The following is a 23518-nucleotide window of genomic DNA, read 5'->3' as shown; positions in this document are numbered from 1 at the left end:
AACATCTAAATAAACAGGCAGGTTCTGCGTTTTTTACAGGCTGCCACTTTTACAAAAATAACGCAAACTTGAAACTTGATTAAGTTCACCAGGTAGCCAGGGAAACCTGTATAATATTGTAAATGAGTGCAAGTTATGTCCTGCGTACTAACTTTACTTTTCTAGGTGGGTAGTTTCAGACTTGTCGAGCGTGAGACGCCGTTAAACTTCCTTTCCTCGGGCCATCTCCCGCGCTCCTGCAAAATAGCATTATGTAAATAACGTACATGCAGGTTGTTTTCCCACCAAAATAACTAAAAATGCGACGTTATTAACTGTCTGGCAAAGCTTACGTGAATATGAATGAGGAAAACTGTAGCTCTTGTTTTCGTCTCTCTCTTTCTTTTTCTCCTTTAACAATGCAAAGTTTTGCACAACGCGCAGTATGCGCATACCGTTTTTGGTGAACACATTCATAATTAATCCGCGGGACACGTTTACATGTGTGCTTGTTGCTGAGCAATCACTACACATGGACGCTCATCTTAACTGGTCTTCCTTGTGTTGGCGCGCAAGAGGAAGTTACGGCGAAAAACTTTGATGCATAATGTAAAAACTCGGCATTGTGCACGGCGGGAACCAAGCACAATGTACAGTACACTCACTGCACTAGTGTTCATAGGTAGCCAGTATGCTACCGACACCTTCCACTGCAGGTTTCTGCATAACTCTATAATGTTAAATCTCTGTCCGTGGCATCCGCATGTATACAACAAAGTTAGACGCACTGCAACCTGCGCAAGCCATGCCTTGTACCTCTTCATTTTAATCCACATTCGAGCTTTCCTGCACCCGTAATGCAACAGTACGTGTACAAACAGACGTGCAGTTTTAATCAGCATTGTCAAAAGTGGAGCTGATGTCTTCACGCTTGCAAAAGCGTTAAGCAAGATGGCGCAAAACAGAATGAACACCGACGCAACTCACAACCGGCACCTCGCTTATAGCTCCCCGATAACGAGGCCCTCCTTTTTTTTTTCGCACGCCCATGTTTCTTTTTTCGTTCTAAACCATGTATTCAGCATTTTCCTCCATCTCCTTTATTATTCAATTTCACTTCACACACAAGGAAAGCTGGCATGCCGCGTAGCATAATACTATTGAGACCCTCAGTAGTCAACGAACTTAATTAAAGTTGGTTAATCAAGGTGGTTCAATGAATGAATGAATGAATGAATGAATGAATGAATGAATGAATGAATGAATGAATGAATGAATGAATGAACAGAAGTATTACATAGGGAAATATGCAGAAGGAGGTCCCAAGGTTACAAACCACAGTTGGGACCACCTATGTGTACACAAAAAAAAAAATAATATAGCGAATATGTTAATGAAAGCTAATCAGTGTGCCAACACAGATCCAGATGGAGAGATCTGTAATGCGAAAGGTTTGAGTGTTGTGAATGCCATATATCGCCAAGCCTTCGTCAATGGCAACAGAACAATTACGAGAAAATTTGCGATACCGAGTCCTGTGGTTTTACGCGTTAAAATCACAGCATGATTAAGCAGCACAACGTAGTGGAGGACTCCGGATTGATTTGGATCACCTGGGTTTTTTTAACGTGCACCCAATGCATGGTACACGGGCGTTTTTACGTTTAGCCCCCATAAATTTGCGATGTCATTTGTGCGCACTGAACACATAGGTATGAGCAAGTATATGCTTGTCTGGAAGCACGCTGTTTGGCCAAGTTCGATAACACATAAAACTACAGAATTCATAACGCTAAGCAGAATTCCCAAACTTCTGCTTAACTCGGTAAACGCTAAAAAAGAAGATTCAGAAAGAATAAAGTAAATTTCAGGAAATTTCTGACCGCAGACCATGCGCCTTCATCTAACATCAATCATGCGCACTGTTTTAGTCAAGCTTGCTCTAAAAAAAAAGGAGGCAAATAAAAGAAGTAGAAGTCGCCAAAAAGCTGGTCGATCTCGTATGAGAAGTCCTTTGCGGGACTACAGATCAAAGAATACGAAGCAGCAGGCAAAAATCGACTGGGCCAACGAATGGGCGACTGTATTTGCGATTGCATACTAGCTCGTGACGTAAAAGAAATATTAAAAACATAAAAAAGTAAAAGGAGCGTAAGTAAAAGCACGGCGCCTACGTGTTCCGCTTGTAATGAAAAGAAACCGGCAGCCCGAGGGGAGTGCAAACCATGACGTTCGTGTGCCGAGCCTTAACTCTGTCAGGTTGTGTGCCGGGCCCTTTTTACAAGCCGGTAGCGGTTCGCAGACAAGCTTTCATGAATGTTTAAAAGGCGGAGCGCGAGCTTGCGAAGGGGCGATGGCCGAAACTTTCACTTGGGTCCCCATTCTCTCTCCCTCCCAAGTCGCCCAAGTCCCCGCCCCAAAAAAGCAATCGATTTCTATTGATTGCAACGCACAATGAACATCGGCTCCCACGTACGAGCACCGACGTACATGCTTCACGACTCTAGCTCGGGAGGAAATTGCTAGAAATTATTTTCTTGTTACGTTCTTTCTTTCCTTTCCTTTCCTTTCCTTTTCTTTTCTTTTCCTGTTTCCTGCGCGCGTGGTCCCAGATGAGAATTTGAAAGTTTTGTTTCGCGACTAAGCTCGGCATTCGCTGAGGTTTGCTGATTAGGGACCTCAACTTTATTTGGCTAGTATTCATAAGCCGTTCAAATTTCATGTTCTTTGTTGGCGAAGAACTGCTGGCGTCTTCTCTAGCCCTGCTGCGCATTAATGCGTCTGCGAACGAGAGGCGAAATTCGGGTTGCTGTAATCTGAAAGTGTTTTTGCGAAGGTATCCAGTAACCGAACGTAAACAAGCGAGTTTTCCGTTCGCCGGCTGTATAACGCATGGACCGGAGACTACAGCCTTTTTATTATTACTATTATTATTATTATTCACTATTCGGAGTAGGCCCGTGCCCAGCCTGGTGCGTGCCCCGCTCCGCGTTATGGTTGGCAATTGTGTTTGCATGATTTGGGCCCGCTAAGTGCTCAACACGATTAAGGGCAGTGCCGATGACGCTGCCAGTATAATGGAATAATATATGCTGGTTACATTGTTTGAATTAATTTGGGCGGTACTTATAAGTGGTTAAGTGTTCCGTCTTCCTCACTGGATGCTGATAACGAATGTATTCGCGGCAGAACTCGCGAAGCTTTTCTTTGATAAGTCATCGCTGCCATTGGCCGGTCGCCTTAGCTAATTATATGTCCAGCAGCTGGATTGGCTGAAATTTTCTCTTACGATAATTTCTAGCAAGATAGCTTTCAGTGAATATGGTCATGATTAGCTAACACCTGGCTAAGTAACCTGGACCACTCTTGGAACGCTAGAAGGAATACAACTGGAATAGCAGAACTGAACATTATACGGGGCCCTGAAGCCCCTCCTAAATGGCGAAGCAAGAACGATCCACATCAGTCTGACTTCGAGAAAGTGTCACGAAAGAATCACGACTTGGGCAACAATGTCAAGGTCAAAACGGACATCAGATGCGAAGCGTCTGAGTAGCTCAGTTCTTGTGCTCGGCCAAATGTATACCAGTACAGCTCAGCGCGAATCAGATGACAAGCAAAATCAACGCCATTTTTTCCCGTGCGCATTCCAAGAAAATAATCGAAAGGCATGCTATTTGAAAAATATTTCCTAGAACGCTCGGCGGCAATATCGACAGGAAATGTCAATCGCAGAAGCCTCCACGAAGAAACAGTACAACTTTCCCTTACGATGCTCTATCGCCTGTCGTCTCCATTGGCTGCTTCTGTGCATGGAAGTCCGCGAGTTTTCTTTTATTAGTGACAGTAAATAAACAATGTTCTTTTGCCTTATACTGTTTTCTGGAACTTTCGCTTCACGTGGCGCTGGGGGAAAGCGAGTGTACGGGTAGGGCTGTTGCACCAATGTACGCGTATAGGGCCTAGAAAGTATATATATATATATATATATATATATATATATATATATATATATATATATATATATGGTTTGGTTATTGGCATAGGCCGACGTTAAGGGAACTCCCAATGGCAGCGTTGTTATCTTTATTACTGCAAGTGATATTTTTGTTTGAGGGCATGCCTTCGCCTCGAACTTGACGAACTGGACGACCAAGCGCTATCCGAAAAAAGAATTCTGCAACATCGAAAGGACGTACCGTCACAGAAGAAGGCCGTGCAAGCGCTATTGCGCTTTTTGCGATCTACCGGCCTGTGTGAACGACTTTAACTGGAACGCCTTTTGTGTGTGGGCCTCCATGTGTGCGTGTTTTTTTTTACCTTTATTTTTTTTAACGTTTTCCTCTCTGTCATCTTTCTAACCCCTATCCCCCATCCCCAGTGTAGGGTAGCAAACCGGAGACTCATATCTGGTTAACCTCCCTGCCTTTCCTCTTCATTCTCTCTTTGCTTTGTTGACTTCTTTATTTCTGTATTATCATCTATTCCTTTATTTCATGCTCTATAACATAGGAAAGTTGAGTAGCAGAGGTACTCTTTGCGTCAATATCTCCACAACTACTCATAAGTAAAAGAACAGGAGTGTGAATAATTTATTGGAAGGGACGTTAGGTTATCCCGCTTTGGCAAGCGGCAAAAAAAATAAAAAAGAGAACGCATCATATAATAAGCGTCCTGCTGTCTTTAATTTGCCTTCAACGTTATTAAAGACGTTACTCAATAACTGCGTCTAAGTGCGCCCATAATCGCTGCTCATAATTAAATTCCAATTAATGAAATATGATGTGTTGCCCATAAATCGGCCATTTAAGTGTAATGCACTGTCCTGGGAATTTTTACTTTCATATCACATGGAGAAGACGGTATGCCTCTGTACTCACGGGGCGACAGCCTTGTGAATAAAGGGCCCGCCCCTCGGTTACACGAAGAGAAAAATATTCTAATGAAGATTAGTTGCGCACGTGACGTGAATGAGTCGTGTGATAGACGACGAAATATAATGCGCCGTACGCATTAGAATGTTTTGTGCGATGTTTATGTTTATTGGAGTGAACACTCGCAGGAGCGAGCAAGCTATCTTCTTTCAAGAAGTAAAAGAAGTGCGAGTGGCATTCATTTGTGGAAGCTGCGCCTCGCAGTGGTGAGGTGTAAATCTTCGGCTTTTGTTACTCATCTTATATATCCGGACTAAGCTGCTGTTCTCTCCTAAAACAACCCTTTAGTTTATTAGTGGTGCACTTGTTTGGCTTTTGTTACAAATTTATACGTCATCTACCCCATTTACAGGCCTCGGGAAATCATTAACGGAAACAACACGATGTCGGGGCCCCTCAGTAAACATTAAAAACAAGCCTGGCGCTAGAAGAAGGTTAATGAAGACGAAGCAGGACGCGCACGATCACTGTCTGTACTTGTAGAAGGAGGAGGAGGAATAAACTTTTATTGTAGAACCAGCACTTTATGATGGCCGAGCCTAAGCCTCCCACGAAGGGACGTCGAGGGCTTGCCTCGCCGCCGCCCCGCGGGTGTGCTGGGTCACCCAGGTTTCGTCGTCGAGGGCGGAGGAAAACTTAATTTAGGACCACCTCCGTAACTGGGAAGACGACGTACTCGAACACGAATAAGGCGCGGACGCCAGCTCTGTCCAGTACATAGACGTTGAGTGGCCGTTAGCCAATCATGGCAGCTGCTGGCGTGATCGCGCTGTTCAGGATTGCTATTCTCTACTGCTGTATTGGATTGGATTGGAAGCAACGTTATTTATGCCTGCAGTTGGGCGCTCGCGCGCCCCGACGAAGGCCTACGTCATCCTCGAAGTCGCCGTTACTCCGGGCGGGTCTCCGCTCGCCGTTGCCGGCTCGCTGGGTCCGCGCCTTCTGAGCGCCTCGAGGACCTGCTGGACGGCCCAGAGCTGATCGTCTCGGTCGTAGCTCTTCGCGGCTGCTTCGAGCCGCGGTGGGAGCGTTCTTGATTTTGCTTCTTCTGGATATTTAACGCAGTCCCACAAGATGTGCGTGTAGTCTGCGGTCTCCCTCCGGCAGACTCTGCACTTATCTGTCGGATATGTCTCGGGGTATATGCGATTCATCAGTCTCGGGCTCGGTAGCGATGCGGTCTGGAGCTGTCTCAGTACTACCGCATCCACCCCAGGCAGGGTTCATCGCGTTCAAGTCTCCGAAAGCGATCAGCGTGTTGCGGCCCGCTGCGGTGCTGGCTCTGTGCAGTAATGTTTTGAATCACTGTTTTCTCTGCGATGGGTTGCTGTAGACGTTGAGCAAAAATATGCTTCCTTTTCTCTTCTTGCCCGGAATAATTTCGGTGAGTGTGTGCTCGATCTTGATATTGCTTTGCAGCTCGTGTTCGACGAACGTTAGTCCCTTCCTGACCAGGGTGTACAGGCCTCTACCGCCGGGCGGTCCCTTGTGCACTCTGTAGCCTGGGAGGGATGGTGCGTCGGTTAGTGTTTCTTGTAGTAGTATAAGGTCTGGCTTGCGCGCGGCTTGTACGATGTGTTGTTGGATGACTGCCTTCTTCCTTCCGAAGCCGCGACAGTTCCACTGCCACGCGGTTACACCTGCTGCTGCTGGTGTTGCGTTGGCGGCCATGATTGCGTTGGCGTGTACGGGGCTCCCTGGTTGGGTGGATGTAGCATTCATTGCATGTTGCCTGTTAAAACCTGGATATAAAAAAAATCTATTTCTGTGTCATCTGCAAATTGCCGTCTTTGCGATGTACCAGAAGCAAATGAGCAGTGTATTTTTTTAGTTGCAAAGATATAATATTATTTTGGGGCGTGCTACAAAGGACTGTCAAGAAATGCGTTGGCCTGAATTCGCTGATTGCATCCGATGCAGATGAAGTGCCCTTTCATGTGTGTTTGCTGATTAGACTACACAGTTTATGGAAGATACGAATATTCGACCGCAATGCTGAGCCCATTGTTTCGTCGTCAATACAGCGCAGTCCAACGGTTGGTCACTTAAAGGACATGCATGAACAAACACAATTTCAACCGGTCTGGTACTCTTGACTTGTGTCGTTGCCCCCCTTTTAGAGGCAAATATGCTGGTTTTTATTGCGTTAGCAGTTATATGGACACTCCAGGTGCATTTTTGCGGTTGTAATTATCGTCGTAGTCGTCGTCGCCATGATGCTCCGCACGAAGTCCAACGGTGATAACACCGTCGCCGCACGCGGTATGCTGTATGCGCGAGTGTAAGCGTACGAGGGAGAGTCGACGATGGCGGCGCAAGGGAGGAAAGTGGCCAGGAAGTGCGCCGTCTTCTGCCGCGTGCAAGGAACCGGGGGGAGGAGAAGTAAGGGGTAGGGTGTGACGTTGCAGGTCGGCAGCAACTGCGTATGACGCGGTCGCGCGGGATTTATCTTGAAAGCGGTCCCCTTTGGAGGGCAGAGTCTAGGTGGGCCGACGGCTCGCAGCTTTGCATGTGCTGTGTTCCCGCCGCTCAGTTTGCGTTGAAGCGATAGACAGCGCGAAGGTCACTTCGCTCGCTGCTGCTGCCGCGTTTCCTCGCGCCAGTGCGTTGACAGCGAGTATTCGTGGTCATCGAGTCTGATGTGTGCATGTTTGCCTGTGCGCGCTTGTTAATTCAGTTAGTAAGCCAGAGTTTACGAGTTTATACGGCCGATAAAACTGTTATGCTTATTATTAGGACTATTATTATTATTATTATTACTTATTATCCTTACTTATCATTTGGTATCGCGATTGATGCTTCGCCTTTCGGGTGACACTGCGACTTTTCTTAATCTGCTACTGCTTATATAAATCGTTTTGCCGCAATAAAAACAACAAATCGTACTTTTTGGGTGTTTCTCAAGTGAAATGTATTGCCATCTGCCTGTGTAATGCTTGCATACAATGTTAGCGCGCTGCAGAAAAGTACTACCTACAAAAGAAAAAGTGGCGGAAAGATGGGATACTGGGCGTAAGTGGATTGGTTTGCTGGTCGTAAATTTGAATCCTCATGGCTCAATGCGAATTTTTCTTTCTTCGGCTTTTCTTCACCATTTCTCTCAAGGGGCAGCCGCATTTCGGTGGAAATGCGAAAACGCCCGTGTACTTAGATTTAGGTGCGCGTTAAAGAACCCCAGGTGGTCGAAATTTCCGGAGTCTTCCACTACGGCGTGTCTCATAATCAGAAAGTGGCTTTTGCACGTTAAACCCCAGAATTAAAAAAAATTATCTCAAGGCATTTCGGATTCCAGCAGTGGATGGCGGCGAGCAGCGGCGGACATCAAAACCATCAGGGGAGTGAGCCCATAACGCCTACGCTGTAAAATGCGAAAATACTCTCAGTTTCGTTCTCTTATCCTTCTATACTTGTGATCATCTCACCCCGGCGAACTCCAACTGCAAGTCCCAGGGCGGCTATTGTACCCCCTCTGAGGAATACATAGAAGAATTAGTAGCGCAACTAGTGTCACGTTGTAAGGCCAATGGGAGCAACAAGTACACGTGTCACTATTTAGAAATGGGCTTAAAACGATTCTGCGACAGGAATTAGCTGGCGGAGGGCAGATCAACTGATGGATTTCTTGTTAATTTACAACTTACCTTCAGCTTGTCATATAACTCCTCGAGGTCTACACTTTAAGCAAAAACGTTCGGAGGGGGTGCCTGCCAGTTTGTTGCTGTGTACAGCGAGGAGCGCAAGGCAATAGACTTGACATAAGCATTCCACCGTCCTCCTTTTTATTTTCTCTTTTCTTCAGCAAACTCGTTTCTTGAATATAGTCGATCCATGGAAGAAAATATTGCCATTGAATTGTGGGCAACCTTTCCTTTATTCACCTTCTCTCACGGGCATCATCGGTCGCTTGCATCGAAGCTAGAGAGCGCTAACCGTAACTATCCATTTCTGTTAATCACTTTGCGTTTCCTGCATGGTTACTCCGGTTTCACGGTATTTACCAGGTTTTCGGTCACTCCCTTATCCAAAAAAAAATGAACTAAAGGTGTCTTCCCATAGAGCGTCTCGGTTTTCAATTAACATACAGCGAAGAACGCCTCCGCCACGTCGCTTTAATGTAACAGCGTTATACAGATCAAAATCAAGCCGTAGGCGTTACACCCACATTTGTAGCGTGGGCCGACCATGGTGGTAAAGTGTCTGATGGCCCATCCTGGTAACAGTGGGCACGTGTAATGTGATATTACACCACTATAGCGATAAAAACTGCACCTTCGGCGACGTAGGGAGGTAAGTATGGAGGTATCCCTGGAGTGTCCGTATAGTATAGCTGTCGCAATAAGCGAGAGGAGAAAAGAAAACCCGATATTACCAAATGTTATAAATCCACCTCTGGCGCCGCCGAGACGCGCTCTTACATAATTTAAGACAAAAACGCAAGAACCCGACGACGTGTACCGAAGCGTGACAAACCAAAGTCCCCTATAACCGCGAGGCCACGGCAAGCTTTAGTGGGACGCCGCATATGCCGCTCCTGTCCTCGAATTGCGATCCATCAGGGCGACGGGTAATCACGCTTGAAAGAATTGCTTTATATTCAAGAGACGATCGCCGAAGCGAAAAAGAATAGCGCGACGCGCGAGACGAAAAGAACGGAAGGATACAGAAGCTCCTTCGAGATTCAACAGCTCACTGAGATGACGACACATACCGAGGCTCAATGAAACGAAAGAAACGTCGATTTCCTTTATCCTTGCGTATCGCAGTTTTCGCCGCTAATTTGTTTCTTTTTTTAAATTCTAGTCGGTTCGTGTTCTTTCTTCATCTTTATTTTCTTTTTTTTTCCTTTGCTAGCAAGCGCTTTAATTTATTTTATAAGGAGCTTCTGAGAAGATATAGAGGGATGAAATAAAAACCTCGTGATTATGGCGTCCTGCCTTGACGGGAAGGATGAGAAAATATCAGAGAAAGAGAGAAGGAAAATAAGCGAGACCCTAGTCAGGAATCTGACACATCTCAGTGAAAGAAATAAGAAGCGGGAATAGGTGTGCGGAAGGGATCAATAAATTAAAAGCAATGAAGACATCGTCACACCAGAATAATAAAAAAAGCAACATTGGTGTTCACCCCAAAGTATTAGATAAGATAAGCACAAAGAGAAGAAGAACGAGGAGAAGAAGGTGGATCGCTGAGGAACATGGAAGTGAAATAAATGAGGAAAACGGGGATTAAGGTATATCGGTTTTTCGCGGTCTATGAAAGGAAATTGGTTCCTGCTCTTCACGGCACGAAAACTTGCTATACGCTCATCGAACGCCGACAAATCCCCTGTTGTGGCGGGGGCGAGGTTGGAGCAGCGTTGAATCCGTTTTAATGTTGTATCGCGGCCGCACAAAGCGTCCGCCTGGGCGAAGAATTAATCTTTTAATGCCCACGAAGACAACGCGAGCATAGAGCCGCCCGGGCGAGATCGCAGCACGCTGCGCTTGAACAATGGGAGGGCACACTCCCATTTCCGCGACCAAATCACGCGATCACCGAAGAACCGTCGCTGCGATTGGTTTTTTTTTTTCCCCTGTCTTTGTTTTTCACGAGTTCTTTGTTAGCACCTGTGCGCTACTTTATCTTTTTTTTTAGAAGATGACATCCCGATGCAAGTTTTAATCATATATATTGCTGTTTCGAATCATATTAAACCCAACAAAACGCAGGGAATCATCGATAAATTAAGAGCATCAATTTATCTCTTCAAGAATTAAGCTTGATTCACGCGAAAGTTTTCTTCAAAATAACGTGGTAGCCCACAAAAATTTTACATCGAATGAACTTTTTATGTATATCTTTACAACCTCGTCACAAAGAGGAATAGGCAAAACAGCACCCATTGACGTTGAAACGGTTTATCGACTCTGCATATGGCATTGCGTATTCCTAGATTCCTGCCGGTATATATGAATATACGTCCTAAAATGGCTACAGCAGTACAGAGAGAATTTCATGAACGCCGACAGTGTAAGCCTTGTTAGCCGCGAGACTAAGGTGTAGTATGTCTGTTCTGATTAGTTTCATCATCATCATCATCATCATCATCATCATCATCATCCGCCTGGTTACGCCCACTGTAGGGCAAAGGCCTCTCCCATACTTCTCCAACTACCCCGATCATGTACTAACTGTGGCCATGTTGTCCCTGCAAACCTGTCCCTGATCAGTTTAGTACAGCTTAATGTTGCGTAAGGTAGTACTTAGGAAGCGATACGTGATTGCCTGTAGCGCGGAGTGACTACCGGAAGGCATTCTGATCTCCACGAAATGACGCAAAAAACCAAGAGTTAAGCGTCGTTATTCGACACGCAAACACAAAAACCACGGAGGAAAGAAAAGAAAGCCGATAACCGACTGTCAACTGTCATATGGAGGGGCCCACACATGCATGCATGCTCTGCAGACGATAAGCACGGAACGTGTTTACAGACCCTTAGCACACGGGACCTGTGCTGAGAGCTAGGTTCCCGCGCCACCGATGTAGCACTCGCGTATCGTGGTTTGGGTGCACGATTAAAGAACCGAAGGTGGCCAAAACCAAACCGGAGCCCAGCACTATACGCCGTCCCTCACAGCACATTGTGAATCTTCGGGACGTTAAACGCCGCAAATTAAATTAACCTCATGTAGTTTACTTTGAGGCATATATATGTGGTTGTTCATTAGCTGCACATATAGACATTAAAATTCTGCACCAGTACCTAAATGGGTCAAGGGTGGCGGGTAAGCATCGGAACGGTGGGTAGTACACGTACAGTTTGGGTTGATTTTCCTATATTTATGGTGCATATAGAAGATACATTTGCCTTAATTTTATTCCTTCTGGCCTCAAACGGCTTCGTGACTTCTGACATTCATAATTTTCCCCGGAATTCCGTTCTAAATGTAACAACTTGCAACGATTCGGCATGCGCGCGCAGTTTTCTTTCCTTAAGGCATTTACAAAAATAAAACGATTGCTCGAAAATTTATAACGATAGAGGCGGATAAAAGCGTATTAAGTAAAGCCGCGTGAACGTCACAAGCCATACAAGCACGAGAATTGGCGAAAACCACGTACTACAGACCCAATCATTCCTCTGTCATAGACGAACGATCTCGGCGCAATTAGCGATTTCAGCCCGAGATGTTGTGCGCGTTCGGGCATAACAGCTCCGCGCGCGTCTCACTCACCGCCCACGACGAGTCGCACGGTGGAGTTTCGCTGCGCCCCGCCGTGGAAGGCCACCGTGCACAGGTAGGCGCCGGAGTCCGAGAGCTCGAGGCGCGAGAGACGCAGCGCGGCCGGCGAACGGGACACCGAGAACGAGGCCCGGCCAGCCCAGTGGACCCCGATGGCGTGCTGTCCGTTCCAGATGCCCCGGCGCTGCGTGTCCTCCACCATGTAGAAGGGCGTGCGCTCGCCGCCGCTGGAGTTGGCGGCCGTCAGCGGCGCGTACCACAGCACCTTGGCGGGGCTGTCGTCGTGCTCCGAGTCCACGTCGCACGGCAGCCACGTGTCCTGGCCGCGCTCGCCCTTGACCACTGCGCGCGGGAGAAGAGATCCCGTTGAGTTGACGTGCAACACCGTACGGCTGTACATCTCCGCATCGTATTTTCGTCCGAACGTAGAGCCCGTACAAAATACTCCTCGCGTGAAATTAGGCGAGCAGGACGGCCACAGCGCTCCGACTGCGATGCGCGAGAGGAGATTGCACGCTTATCTGCAAACTATTACAACTTCACAGGATCCTCCTAGCGACATGCTATAAACGTACCTCAGGGTTCACACTGTGAGCTGCAGCGTGGGACCTGTGATAGATTTATCATCGCATTCGCCCGGAGTAGCCTAGCTTATAGGCGTGCAGCCAGGCAAACACCTCCAATTTTTATTAAAGAGCGTCCGTATGTCCGTCCGTGCGTTGTAAGAAGCGTAATGTAAATTTTTATGCGTAACACGTAAATAATTTCGAATCATAACATATCAACAATAAGGCATAAGAGAGAGAAATGGTTTACTTGCTTGACACGGTATTTCTGATTTTGGATAGGATTGGAAGGCCAACGTCGTAAGCCATCGCAGCGGAAGGCGACGAAGGCTTTGCTTGAATCCTTAACGACAACAAATCTACGCAAGAGGCTTCGGAATCAATTTGTACAGTGATTGTGTCCGGTGATATTGAAGGAAACAGCTATGAGCGTGTTGCATGTGCTTTGTGTCTCTATTTCTCTCTTATATTCTACCTTCCCCTCCCTCTTTTTTCAGTGTAAGATAGCAAACTGAATTTTCTGTTCTGGTTAACATCCCTGCATTTACCCTTTCTTTCGTGTCTCTCTCTCTCTCTAAGTAAAATAATCCGTTGACTTTGGTTATATGGACTAAAGTGGAGGTGGTTCGGTGTTAAAGATTATGAGCCTTACAGTTCGTGGCCTAGATGGCTCATGCGCACATAAAAGCGTACTCTTTTTTCCGCATGTTCAGATCTGTCAGCCACTGTAGCGGTGAAATCTACATATTGGTGCGCTCGGCAGCTATAGGCTCATGGCATTAGAGGTAAGCAGTGTCTGACGCAATCACATTAACCTGTACTCAGGGGGTTGCGGGTTCCTGTCAAGCTGCTATTAAGGGCAACTTTCACCCACAACCTCCGTCACCTTTTTCATGAAAATAAAATTTTATCGTATATTGCGTATCTTGGCGGCATCAAGCCACCGTCGCATCAACGGGTGTCAGGCTGCCCAGCGCAGGTTAAAGTTATTCCTTTGGTGGAATTTATTCTCTCTTTCTGACACTTCCTTTCTCCAACGCAACGTGACCAACCGGGCACAATTCTATTGGTGTCCCTGCACCTTTCATGACCATTTACTTTTCTCCTCCACTGTTCTACAGAAACTGTAATTGACAAATGCCAGAGGCCGTTCGTGCTACATTTCTTCGACCAACGTCACAACAATGTGCCCCTCCCCCTCCCCCCCCAAATGACAGTAGATAAACAAACATACAAACAAATAAATATACATTCTTACACATATATGTTACCACACCATTTCGCGCGCACTTCCTCTATTTTTTACCGCAGACGCTGATCCTGTCTTGCTGTGGATCCCGTTTTTGGCTTCCGTAACCCGCTATGAGCAAAGGCACAGGAAGCTACATGAAAAGCGCAAGTCACGTGGCGGAGGCGCAGCACGCAGGAAACCCATATTCACCTCCGTCTTCGGTTTTGTGTAGAATGGAGACTTCTTGAACTGTTTCCGTCTGGCGCCGGCCGCTCACCCGGCTCCCATTTCCTCTACTGCTTTATCCTCTCGCATTTCTTATTCCCTTCTACCTTCTCATCCTTCTTTCCCCCACTCCCTTTTCTCAGGTGTACGGTAGCCAACCAGCAGCACGGCAATGGCTAACCTTCCAGCCTTTTCTTCTTCATCTTTCTCTCTCTTTGCACCATGCATGACGACATAGTCAAGACTGCATGGTGGTTGAAACCTAAAGAAAAAAACTGTCGTTGCAGAATAAATTCTCTATTTTGTCTCAATAAAGCATTCAGAGTGGTGCGCCTTCGGCGTTAACGTTCAAGGTTCTGCGTTCATAAAAATATCATAGATAACAGGCCAATGAAAACAGCCTCGCATCGAACATTCAAAAACATAACGAAACATTTACGGAAAAAAAGAAAGCATGTCATCTGCGAGTTTTTGCCACTCCGATTCCTCCTATCCTTAGCCATTATATAAGAGAAGGCAGGATAAGGAAGACGAGAGAGGGGGGGAAGGTGGGGAGAGGAGTGAGCGGCTGACCCACTGCTAAAAGAACACCGGGCTTGTTATTCAGCCAGAACACGGCCGCTCTCACTTCGAAATAATCGACACTTCAAAGACAACACGCGCGGGAGCGAATCACCCGCAGTTGCTTCGCAAAGACCCGCTCTCGCAAAACTCTGCGCACGCAAAGTAAACACACCGTTTGCAGGGCCAGTCGGGTGCGCGCCGACGCCTTTTGATTCTCGTTCGGGGCGCCCTTATAACCGCCTCAGCGGTGGCCCTGAATTTTGCGCCTCTCGATTTGGCCGACGATGCCTGCGAGCACTCGCAAAGTAAAGGCGGTTCGCGCGCCCCTCCTCACCAAGAAAAACAGAACCACTGGCGGAAACAGCAGCAGCAGCGGCAGCGGCGGCGGCATAAGGAACAGTTAGAAAACGGGCCAAGTGAGTCTGCGCGAACAGCGAAAAGAACACAGCGATACGCCAAGCGAGCTGCTGCGCACTTAGTCCTCGTATGCGGCGCGCTCACGCGCTTTTCCATGGTTTCGCGCGTGCGATGCAAACGCATCTCATTTGCCCGAAGCGTGCGCGAGCCTTTCTGTTCTTTCGCGCGAAGCCCAGGAAGCCCAAGCAGCGACCCGGAATCGAGTCAAGAAAGACCGGAGTCGGCGCCTAGGCACCCGGCGAGTGAAAGTGAAAAGGGTTATTCGTTTCCTTTCTTTCTCTTTTTCTCGTACGCATATATTTTTAAAGCGGGAACGATGAGAGGTTTCAATCCAATCAACGGCGCGGACCATTCTTCTCTCCTTTCTTTTTTCTCTCTTTTTCTTTCTTTTTCTTTTGCATGCGGAGGAGCCACGTGGTCCCAGGTACACCAACAAAGGGGAAAAAAAAGAAAGAAATAAGCCAGAAGATGGCTCTGCACTTGAGGTTATAAGTTTACGCGTAAAAACGCCGTGGGTACACCGTAGAGATAGGAAAGCGGATCGAAAGGCTCGCTTTATTTGCACATCGTATCGCACGTGTACAGTACACCGACACTAAAAAAGCCCACTGGTGAAGTAAATATGCTCAAGGAACAGCGTCGACAAACGTGCTTTTTACTCGTGTACGCGGTGCGCGACGGCGAAGGTCGCTCAGACGAGCTCAGAGAAGTAAAAAACCTATAGAATCGTCACGTCGGCAGGCTCTACTTACAATCAGCACAGCGTCTCCGAGTGTTCTTTTTTTTTTCTTCTTCTTCTTCTTCTTACCTTACGCCTGGAATTACAGGTGCTAACGGAGAGCCTATTTTTTTTCGCGAAGAGAGGAACACGAAGCTGTTGGTAGAGCCTAAATGGTATTTTGGGGCGAATTCGGAAATCTACTCGGCAGGTCTTGCTTCCCAAAGTGATCATGGCTGTCATAAATTACCGTGCCCTTTCTACGGAACGTGCTCCGCGGGAATTGGTGTTCGCATGGCTCAGGTTACGCTTTGATCCTGCTGTGGAAACGCTTGGTGGTGCGCCTGGAAACGTAATTCTAAGAATTTGCTTATATACGAAATGAGTGTTCCAATCATGTTCCGTGTTTCATCAGCGCCTTTTTAGCCATTGTCGTTTCTATTTTACCACGCTTCTCTTTACACCTGTGTACTTAAATTTAGATGCACGTTAAAGAACTCCAGGTGGTCCAAATTATTCCGGAGTCACCCGCTACGGCACGCCTCATAGTCGGATCGTAGTTTTGGTACGTAAAACCCCATTCGATTTTTTTTAATTTCTTCTTTTAGACAAAATGTCCAAGACGCTTGCGTTTAGCTTCTGTATACTTCTGTAGTTGTCGCAATTGTGTCAGGTTCTCTTCTGCGGAAAGTGCCAATGTTCATGGCTGAAACAAGGCAACTACATTCCTGTTACCTCCTAATTTCTGTTGCTCCAGTCTCCATCTATTATGCAAATATTAGGTCAAGCTAAATTGATAGATAAATGTTCGAGAACGTCTAAGGTGTGAATATCATCGAGGACGGAGCTTTAGTAACAAAGAATTTTACGTAAATTCAGGACAAGGTATTAGACTTTACCGGAACGTTCAAGCACTAGCCCGACGACCATACATCTCCTCATTATCATTATGTGATTAGCACTCAACCACTCGTGCTGAAAAGATCATTGCTTTGCATTATTAGACGGGAGAACAAGTTACTCGTCTACTTCTGTTTGATTCTTAGAAAAAAAGTAATCTCTTGATGGTTGCACTATACATATACGCCGGCAGTCAGATTTGGTTTCGTTTTCGGTCGACTCTACGCCGTCCGCGCAATTGAGCTTCAATAGTTTCGTTATCGCGTAGTGCTCCACTGGTTTTGCTGGTTAACGAAACTCACACAAACTACAAGCAGCAGAGAAGGACGCCCATCGCGACGAGCGTCGAAGATCGTGTTTATGATTCGGCGTTGCGCTTTCATTTCCTCTTTTGCACTGTCGGCTATATCTAGGCTCAGTTTCTGGCCGCGCTACTTCGTATCGCGCAACAAACCGTAGCGCCGGCTGTCAGGAGCCATTTTACTCACCGAGGGCAGTAAACTGCGGTGATGGTATAAGCAATGTCACGGCTTCCCAATCTGGGGAGGGTGTTTCGAATTGTGCTCGAGGTATGCAGAACTTTCAGACGTGATTTTCTCCTAAACTAAGTCTTTTCTTGGCACGAAACAAGTCGAAAGCAAAAGAAAAAGACTCTTACCGTATAGTCAAGTAAAAAGTGGCTTTTCTTGTCCGTGCAAGCGGTTCATTGCAGGGCCTTTCAAGGCACCTAATTGAACGCTTCCATAGCAACATTGATCTCAAAGCTGCTTTATAAAAACCAGGGAAAACGCGGGGAAGGCGGGAAATTGAAATTCAAGAAAATGAGCAACGCGAGAACAAGGTGAAAGCCGGACTCAACGATTTCGACAAGTGGACTTGTCTTCTTCAAGGCGACATATGCTCTCCTCGGCCCGGTATGTATAGGTACGGTTCTTCTAAAGGGGAGAGGGGGATAAGGCGGGTGGGCGAGGCAACGACCAATGGCATGCTAGCGGCGATGGTGCAGAATTGGAAAGGAAGGCGTGTTATTCAACCTCGATGGAGGAATGTGAGGTAGCTTCGTGTGTCAGCCGGTTGACGTGTCAATGTAGGTTTTTTTTTTTTCCGTGGAAGGGGCCTGGACGACGAGGGAGAGGGAGGGGGAGATATTATCTGTTCTGTTGGAGGTCAGTGGACTATCGTTTCTCTGAAAGAGAGAATAAATGTAACAGCTGAAAATGGTGCTCGGGGTAAAAGAAGAATAAATATATCAATAAAAAACGAAAGAAAGGAGGAGAAAAAAGAACTAAGCAACCCGATTAGAAATAAAAATAACTAGGTGCTGCTGTCTATAGTTTGAAATTTCGAATAGCGAATAGATTCTGAAGCTCCCTTTGAAACATTTATGCCTATTGGTCGCAATGTTTTGCAACTAATGGACGACGTAAGATTCTGTGTATTTTCTGTCTCGCGCAGGATAGAAAATTGACTGTGGGATGTAGAGTTTATATTTCACCACAGTTATAACCTGGTTGGTTGAAATGCTGGGCGACGGCTTTGGGAAGCTTTTCAGTTGTGTCCACGCGATGGCTCTTTAACCTGACGTTTATTGATTGTCCCGTTTCGCCGGTATATTGTTTCTTACACAAGAAACATTCAAGCATAGAATTTACCTGTGTGCGCGTCATGTTGAATGAAAAAGACGTGCTATCTCATGACCTCGCTAGAAAAATTCACTTTATTCGAAAAGGGAAAACTAATCTAGAGGTTAGGAAACTTGCGTGTTTGCTTTCCACATACGTGTATGCAACCTACGATGTTCCGGAAGGAATCCACCGCTGCTCAGAGTTTAAGTAGCGCACGGACGTTAATCGAATAAGAGTTTAAAGTTATCGAATAGCACACCGCTATGAAAAGGGAAAGATTTCTGAAAAGCAAACGAAAAAGAAAAAGGTGTGAGGAAACTGTCGCAGCAATTCGCGCCCTCACGCGCACGCTCGCGTCATTGCGCATTGCAATCAGTCGCAGGGTTTTTACGTAAGTGAGATGGTATCAAGAAAAAAAATTACTTTTAAAAATGAAAAGCACTTAGATAAATAAAAATGTGAGAACGTGATATTTAACGCCATGTGTGCGCGTGTCGGCTGGGTACACTGGCTGCAGATCCGTTCCAACGTGCGCTGACAGTTCAGTCCGTGCAACTTGGCGAAGGGCCCTTTTGCTTGTGGACCAATGCAAAGGGAGTCGCGAAGCCAGACACGACGCGAGCCGCGCTTCCAGATAATATGTTTATTATGTTATAATGACTTGGAAGCCACGAACGTAAGTGCCTGGATGAGTACTTTGAAAGTACACCGCACCGAAGCGTGTTCTTTATAAGGCGGCCTATAGACGACGAAGCGGCGCCTGCGAGAGAAGTCAGCAAAAATATCTAAACAGACCACTCATGTTACTTCTTCTTTCGTGTCACCGCGTTATGCTTTCCGACTGTCGACATCGACCGTGAAACGAGGCCGCGGAGATTAAATGAGTTCGGAAGGAAATGTTAGCTGACATGCCGGCTCTCTTCCTTATAACCGCAGTGGGTCTTGCACCGAAGACCGTTGCCACGAACAACGTCGAATGCTCCATTTCCTGTCATTTTATTTCTTAACCATGCCGCAGCGAAATCCTGCTATCGTGTCTCCCAATGTTTCCTTTCTTTTTTTGGTTGTTTTATTTTTTTGCCTAAGTGTGTAGTTTTGATCTCCTTCTAGGCGGTCAGTGGTATAGGACTTGTTTTGAGGCCCCAACGACAGCAGCAACACACCTGGTGTTACTTGAATCCAGCCAGACTGCTGCCTCTGGATAGCTTGTGGCGGAATTTACGCCTGTCTGGTTGTGCCGAAGCACTTCCCTATCTAAGCACCTGGTACGCTATATCTCGTATAGTGCCTTGGCCGTTGCTTTTATAATAAGGCCGCAGCAAAATTTCAACCTGGTGGGTGCTCTTATTCTTCTCCTTTTTTTTAGTCTGTCTTCTTAAGGCGTCTCGTTTTTGAAGCCAGCAAGTCACCAGTCAGCCCGGCCGCGTAGTTCAGGCAACTGGGCTTCCCTATACCCAGCTTCAAGTCTACACTACGCCTACTCTTCCGCCCAAAACTTTCTTGATCCCGCCGGAGCAGTTACAGAGGTTGTCTCTCGAATAAAGGAGCACCGCTCCAAAGATACGCGATGAAGTAAAAGAATGCGCACGGACAAGCTGCTTGTCGGTTTTAATTTCTGTATTTGACCACCTGATTCTCTTCTCTCTCTTATATATAGTGCAATATAGGAATCATGCTGGCTCCGGAGGTACGATTTCAGAGAAAAGACTGCGACATGCGTTGTTTATGCGCAATCTATTTGACGTTTCGGCTGGTGGACCACTCTTTGTAGTTAAATAAACATATATATATATATATATATATATATATATATATATATATATATATATATATATATGACATAGATTCTAGGCGAGGCAGACATGCATTGCCGTTAATAAAGTGAATTTCACAAGACTAACAAAATACTTTTACTTAAATTTTTATTTGTGCCCAGGGAACGTTGTTTAAATGACAGATTTGGAGTCAGTCACATATTAACGCAGTCACATTTTCTAAATCTTCAACATTGCAACTAATTCAATGTATTTTTCATCAGATTTCAACGTTCATTCCAGGCATTATCGAAACTGATATCTTGTGCAAGACTAAACCGATATGGGTGACCTCGTTTGTTTGAATTATTCAGGTAGTGTCATTGAACAAGCGGCACCTTGGTTCCTCTAATCACTCTCCTTCTGTGATACTAATTGTTAAAAGATAATAAAGGTACAAAAAATACGATTGTCGTTGACGGTAGGGACAGTATCTCCAGGCTGCCTTTCCTCAACAAAAATCGCTAAGAACGGTAAATTTCAAAATTTTGGAGCATTGGAGCTATTGGATGCCAATCCAGATCAAACCCCATAATTTAATTTGCAGTTATCTCAACTGCGTCTTTTAGAGCGCCTGAAGCAAACAGTTGTTTTTTATATTAGTTAACAGTTTATCTAAGGCAGTTTAGTTGTTTTGTGAGTTTGAAAAGTGTTAGTCACAAATGATTTGCGTATTTCATAGTGATGTATAATATATCAATTCAGTATGTTTTGGATAAAGAAGTTGAAATTTTCCATGCATAAATTAACCTGGTGTCAGCTTGCGCGAGCCAGGGGTAATTTGATATTTCTGGAAAGGGTCTTCCTCCTGCAGTTAACATAAAAAGAAAACCAAGGAGAAGAAGAAGGATATAATAATAATAATAATAATAATAATAATAATAATAATAATAATAATAATAATAATAATAATAATAATAATATAGCGCAAACACCACGCTTTGGCTCTTAATTGTATCGTACTCCCTGCGCTTGTATGTGTTTACGTGTTGTAACGTGTGTTATGCATTTGGAATTTTCCGCAAGCATTTGATGATACATGATTATTGCACAATGGGATGTTCTGCACAATTCATGTTGTATTATTATGGCATTCTTTTAGTTCCTAATAAATTGTTGTGTGCCCGAATATATTTACTTTCACTTACCTGTAGCCACCCCCCCCCCCCCACCCCATCCGCTTCTTTCACTCTCGACTCTTCAACCGGAACCTTTGATGTGCTTCGGATAAAATCAAAATTGCGAAGCTCACCTTTGTTGCAATGTTACGAAATTATAATCTTTATACTCCAGTTTATTTTCTTTCATGATTTTTGTCAGTTCCAGAGTGAAAATATCTGAAGGTCCAAATCGATACTCTTCTCCCAAGATGTACTAGAACTTGACTTTTCTTTTTCGTTCATGCGCAACAAATCCTACTTAGGCCCATTCGGCACTCCTCGGATGAGAGGATTTCCGCGCACTACGCGTATACACTATGGAATACAAAGTCGTTCGGAGGTAAAAATAGATCTTAAAACGAGAAGTAGCGTTACGTCAGCCTTTCTCGCTTGCAACGCGTTGTCTTTCTTGCGCATTTGACAAAACTTTCGTTCCTTCTCCCTAATTTTCTGCCCTCTCCCCTCGTCACAACCTAGACGTGGTGTAGCGAACCGGGCGTGACCTAGGATGACCTATCTAACTTTCGTTATATCTTATTTCATTATTACATCCACTAAACGACGTGATTTTGAAGAGAAGGCGTCCAAACGGATTTCTGCAAACGAAGACGATCCTGACTGTAGATTTTCTTCAATCAACCGTTGTTTCTTCCTTGTCTTTATCAAGAAATAGGGCTCTCTGCAGAAAGCCATGTTCATTGGAAACCGCAGTGATTTCCATTCGAGCCAGAAACTTTTAACCACTGCAGTTACCAAACCTTAGGGAATGCCTAGTAATTTTCTTGCCCGTCTCTTCTGATTTGTGTGTAGCACTACGCCGACGCGCTAGCGTTTCGCTTGGCGTCACACTCATAAAGAGTTCATTATACACTTATACTTTACTATCTAATTTATTTACTATTTACCTTTTACTATATAAAGGCTATAGATTGCCTACAAACAGAAGGTAGACTTACGGCCTTACAATTTATGTCGACTAATATATTGTTGCGGTCCATTTGGACAGGACTGTGCAGGCAAGACAGAGACAAAGAAGTGGTGGACTGTTTACTGGAGCTATGTGACCTGTACCAGCCTGCATGTTTACCTCCAACCTTTCACATCTAAATAGTTGTATATACGTTTGTGAATTCGGCGTTCTCTTTGTAACAATGTGTTAATTTTCTGCATGCAGAGTCCTGGAACTCTAACCAAAACCACCCAATACACAGCAGGAAATACACTTCCTTAAAGAGTCTACACACTGCATACAGCCAAAATGACAGGCTTATGAGAAGTCACAGGGGCCGAAAAGAAATCTACAGACAGCCTATCATAATCGTCATCATTGTGATATTTAGGTTTCCTTCACGACCTGCCCAGCCCTTCAGCTTCTTTATTTAATATTGTCACATGGAAGTGACGGTGAAGAACAAGACAAAGCTAAGATTAAGCCCGGAATTTAATTCTTGATTTGGCCAATCTGTGCCCAGAAAAACAAGTAACACTCAAAACACAACGATAGCGGTGAGCACAGTCGTCGGTTGGTCGGTCGGCGTAAATCTGAACTTATGGGTCAAGCTTTTGTTGGCGCACCCGAGCGTCTGGCTTATGCGGGCTGGCAATTCCTCTGTACATGACGACAGATGCCTCACGAGGATAACCTAGCCCTTCTGCAGAAGAGGACGCTGCATGTGTATACGTGCCGTTTCGTACACTATGGAGGTGCAGTCAACTCTGTTTTCTCTTCCGTGCTTACTGAGAAACACGACGATGATTTAGCCTACACTCCCGCAATTGTTTTCCCAGTAGTGCCTGAAATCACGTTTGAAGCTGCTGGCCTTACTGATTTAATCGACACCCTAAAGATAACATCGACAGCCGCTATAACTGGCATCGATACTAAAATACTAAAAAGTACGACGCATGTTATCAGTGTCATTCTCTGATGCATATTGCAGCAATCCCTTTCTACTGATGTCTTTCCACGGGACTGGAAGGTGGGCGCGGTCATTCCAGTTCCGAAAAATGGTAATCTGTCTTTATCTAAACGCTATCGTCCCATCTCTGTTGCGTCTATATGTTGCAAATTAATGGAACAAAGTCTATATACAGACAATGTAGAGTTTCTTACCTCTACACTTTATTTTGCATTCTGATAAGCATGGCTTTCAGAAGGACC

The 23518-nt window shown here is 45.5% G+C and overlaps 1 protein-coding gene across 1 annotated transcript in view; it reads right to left on the bottom strand.

The window, feature by feature from the left end:
* Positions 1-23518, bottom strand: part of LOC142571804 (hemicentin-2-like) — a 309978-nt gene that overhangs the window by 195274 nt on the left and 91186 nt on the right. Inside the window, exon 2 of the mRNA XM_075680429.1 lies at positions 12129-12479. Within this exon, the coding sequence (XP_075536544.1) occupies positions 12129-12479 (351 nt within the window). The remainder of the gene's footprint in view (positions 1-12128; positions 12480-23518) is intronic.

The sequence above is a fragment of the Dermacentor variabilis genome, chromosome 2, assembly GCF_050947875.1.
Source record: "Dermacentor variabilis isolate Ectoservices chromosome 2, ASM5094787v1, whole genome shotgun sequence".
NCBI classification, from domain to species: Eukaryota; Metazoa; Arthropoda; class Arachnida; order Ixodida; family Ixodidae; genus Dermacentor; species Dermacentor variabilis.
Note: the sequence above shows the minus strand (reverse complement) of the source record. Positions and strands in the feature narration are given on the sequence as shown.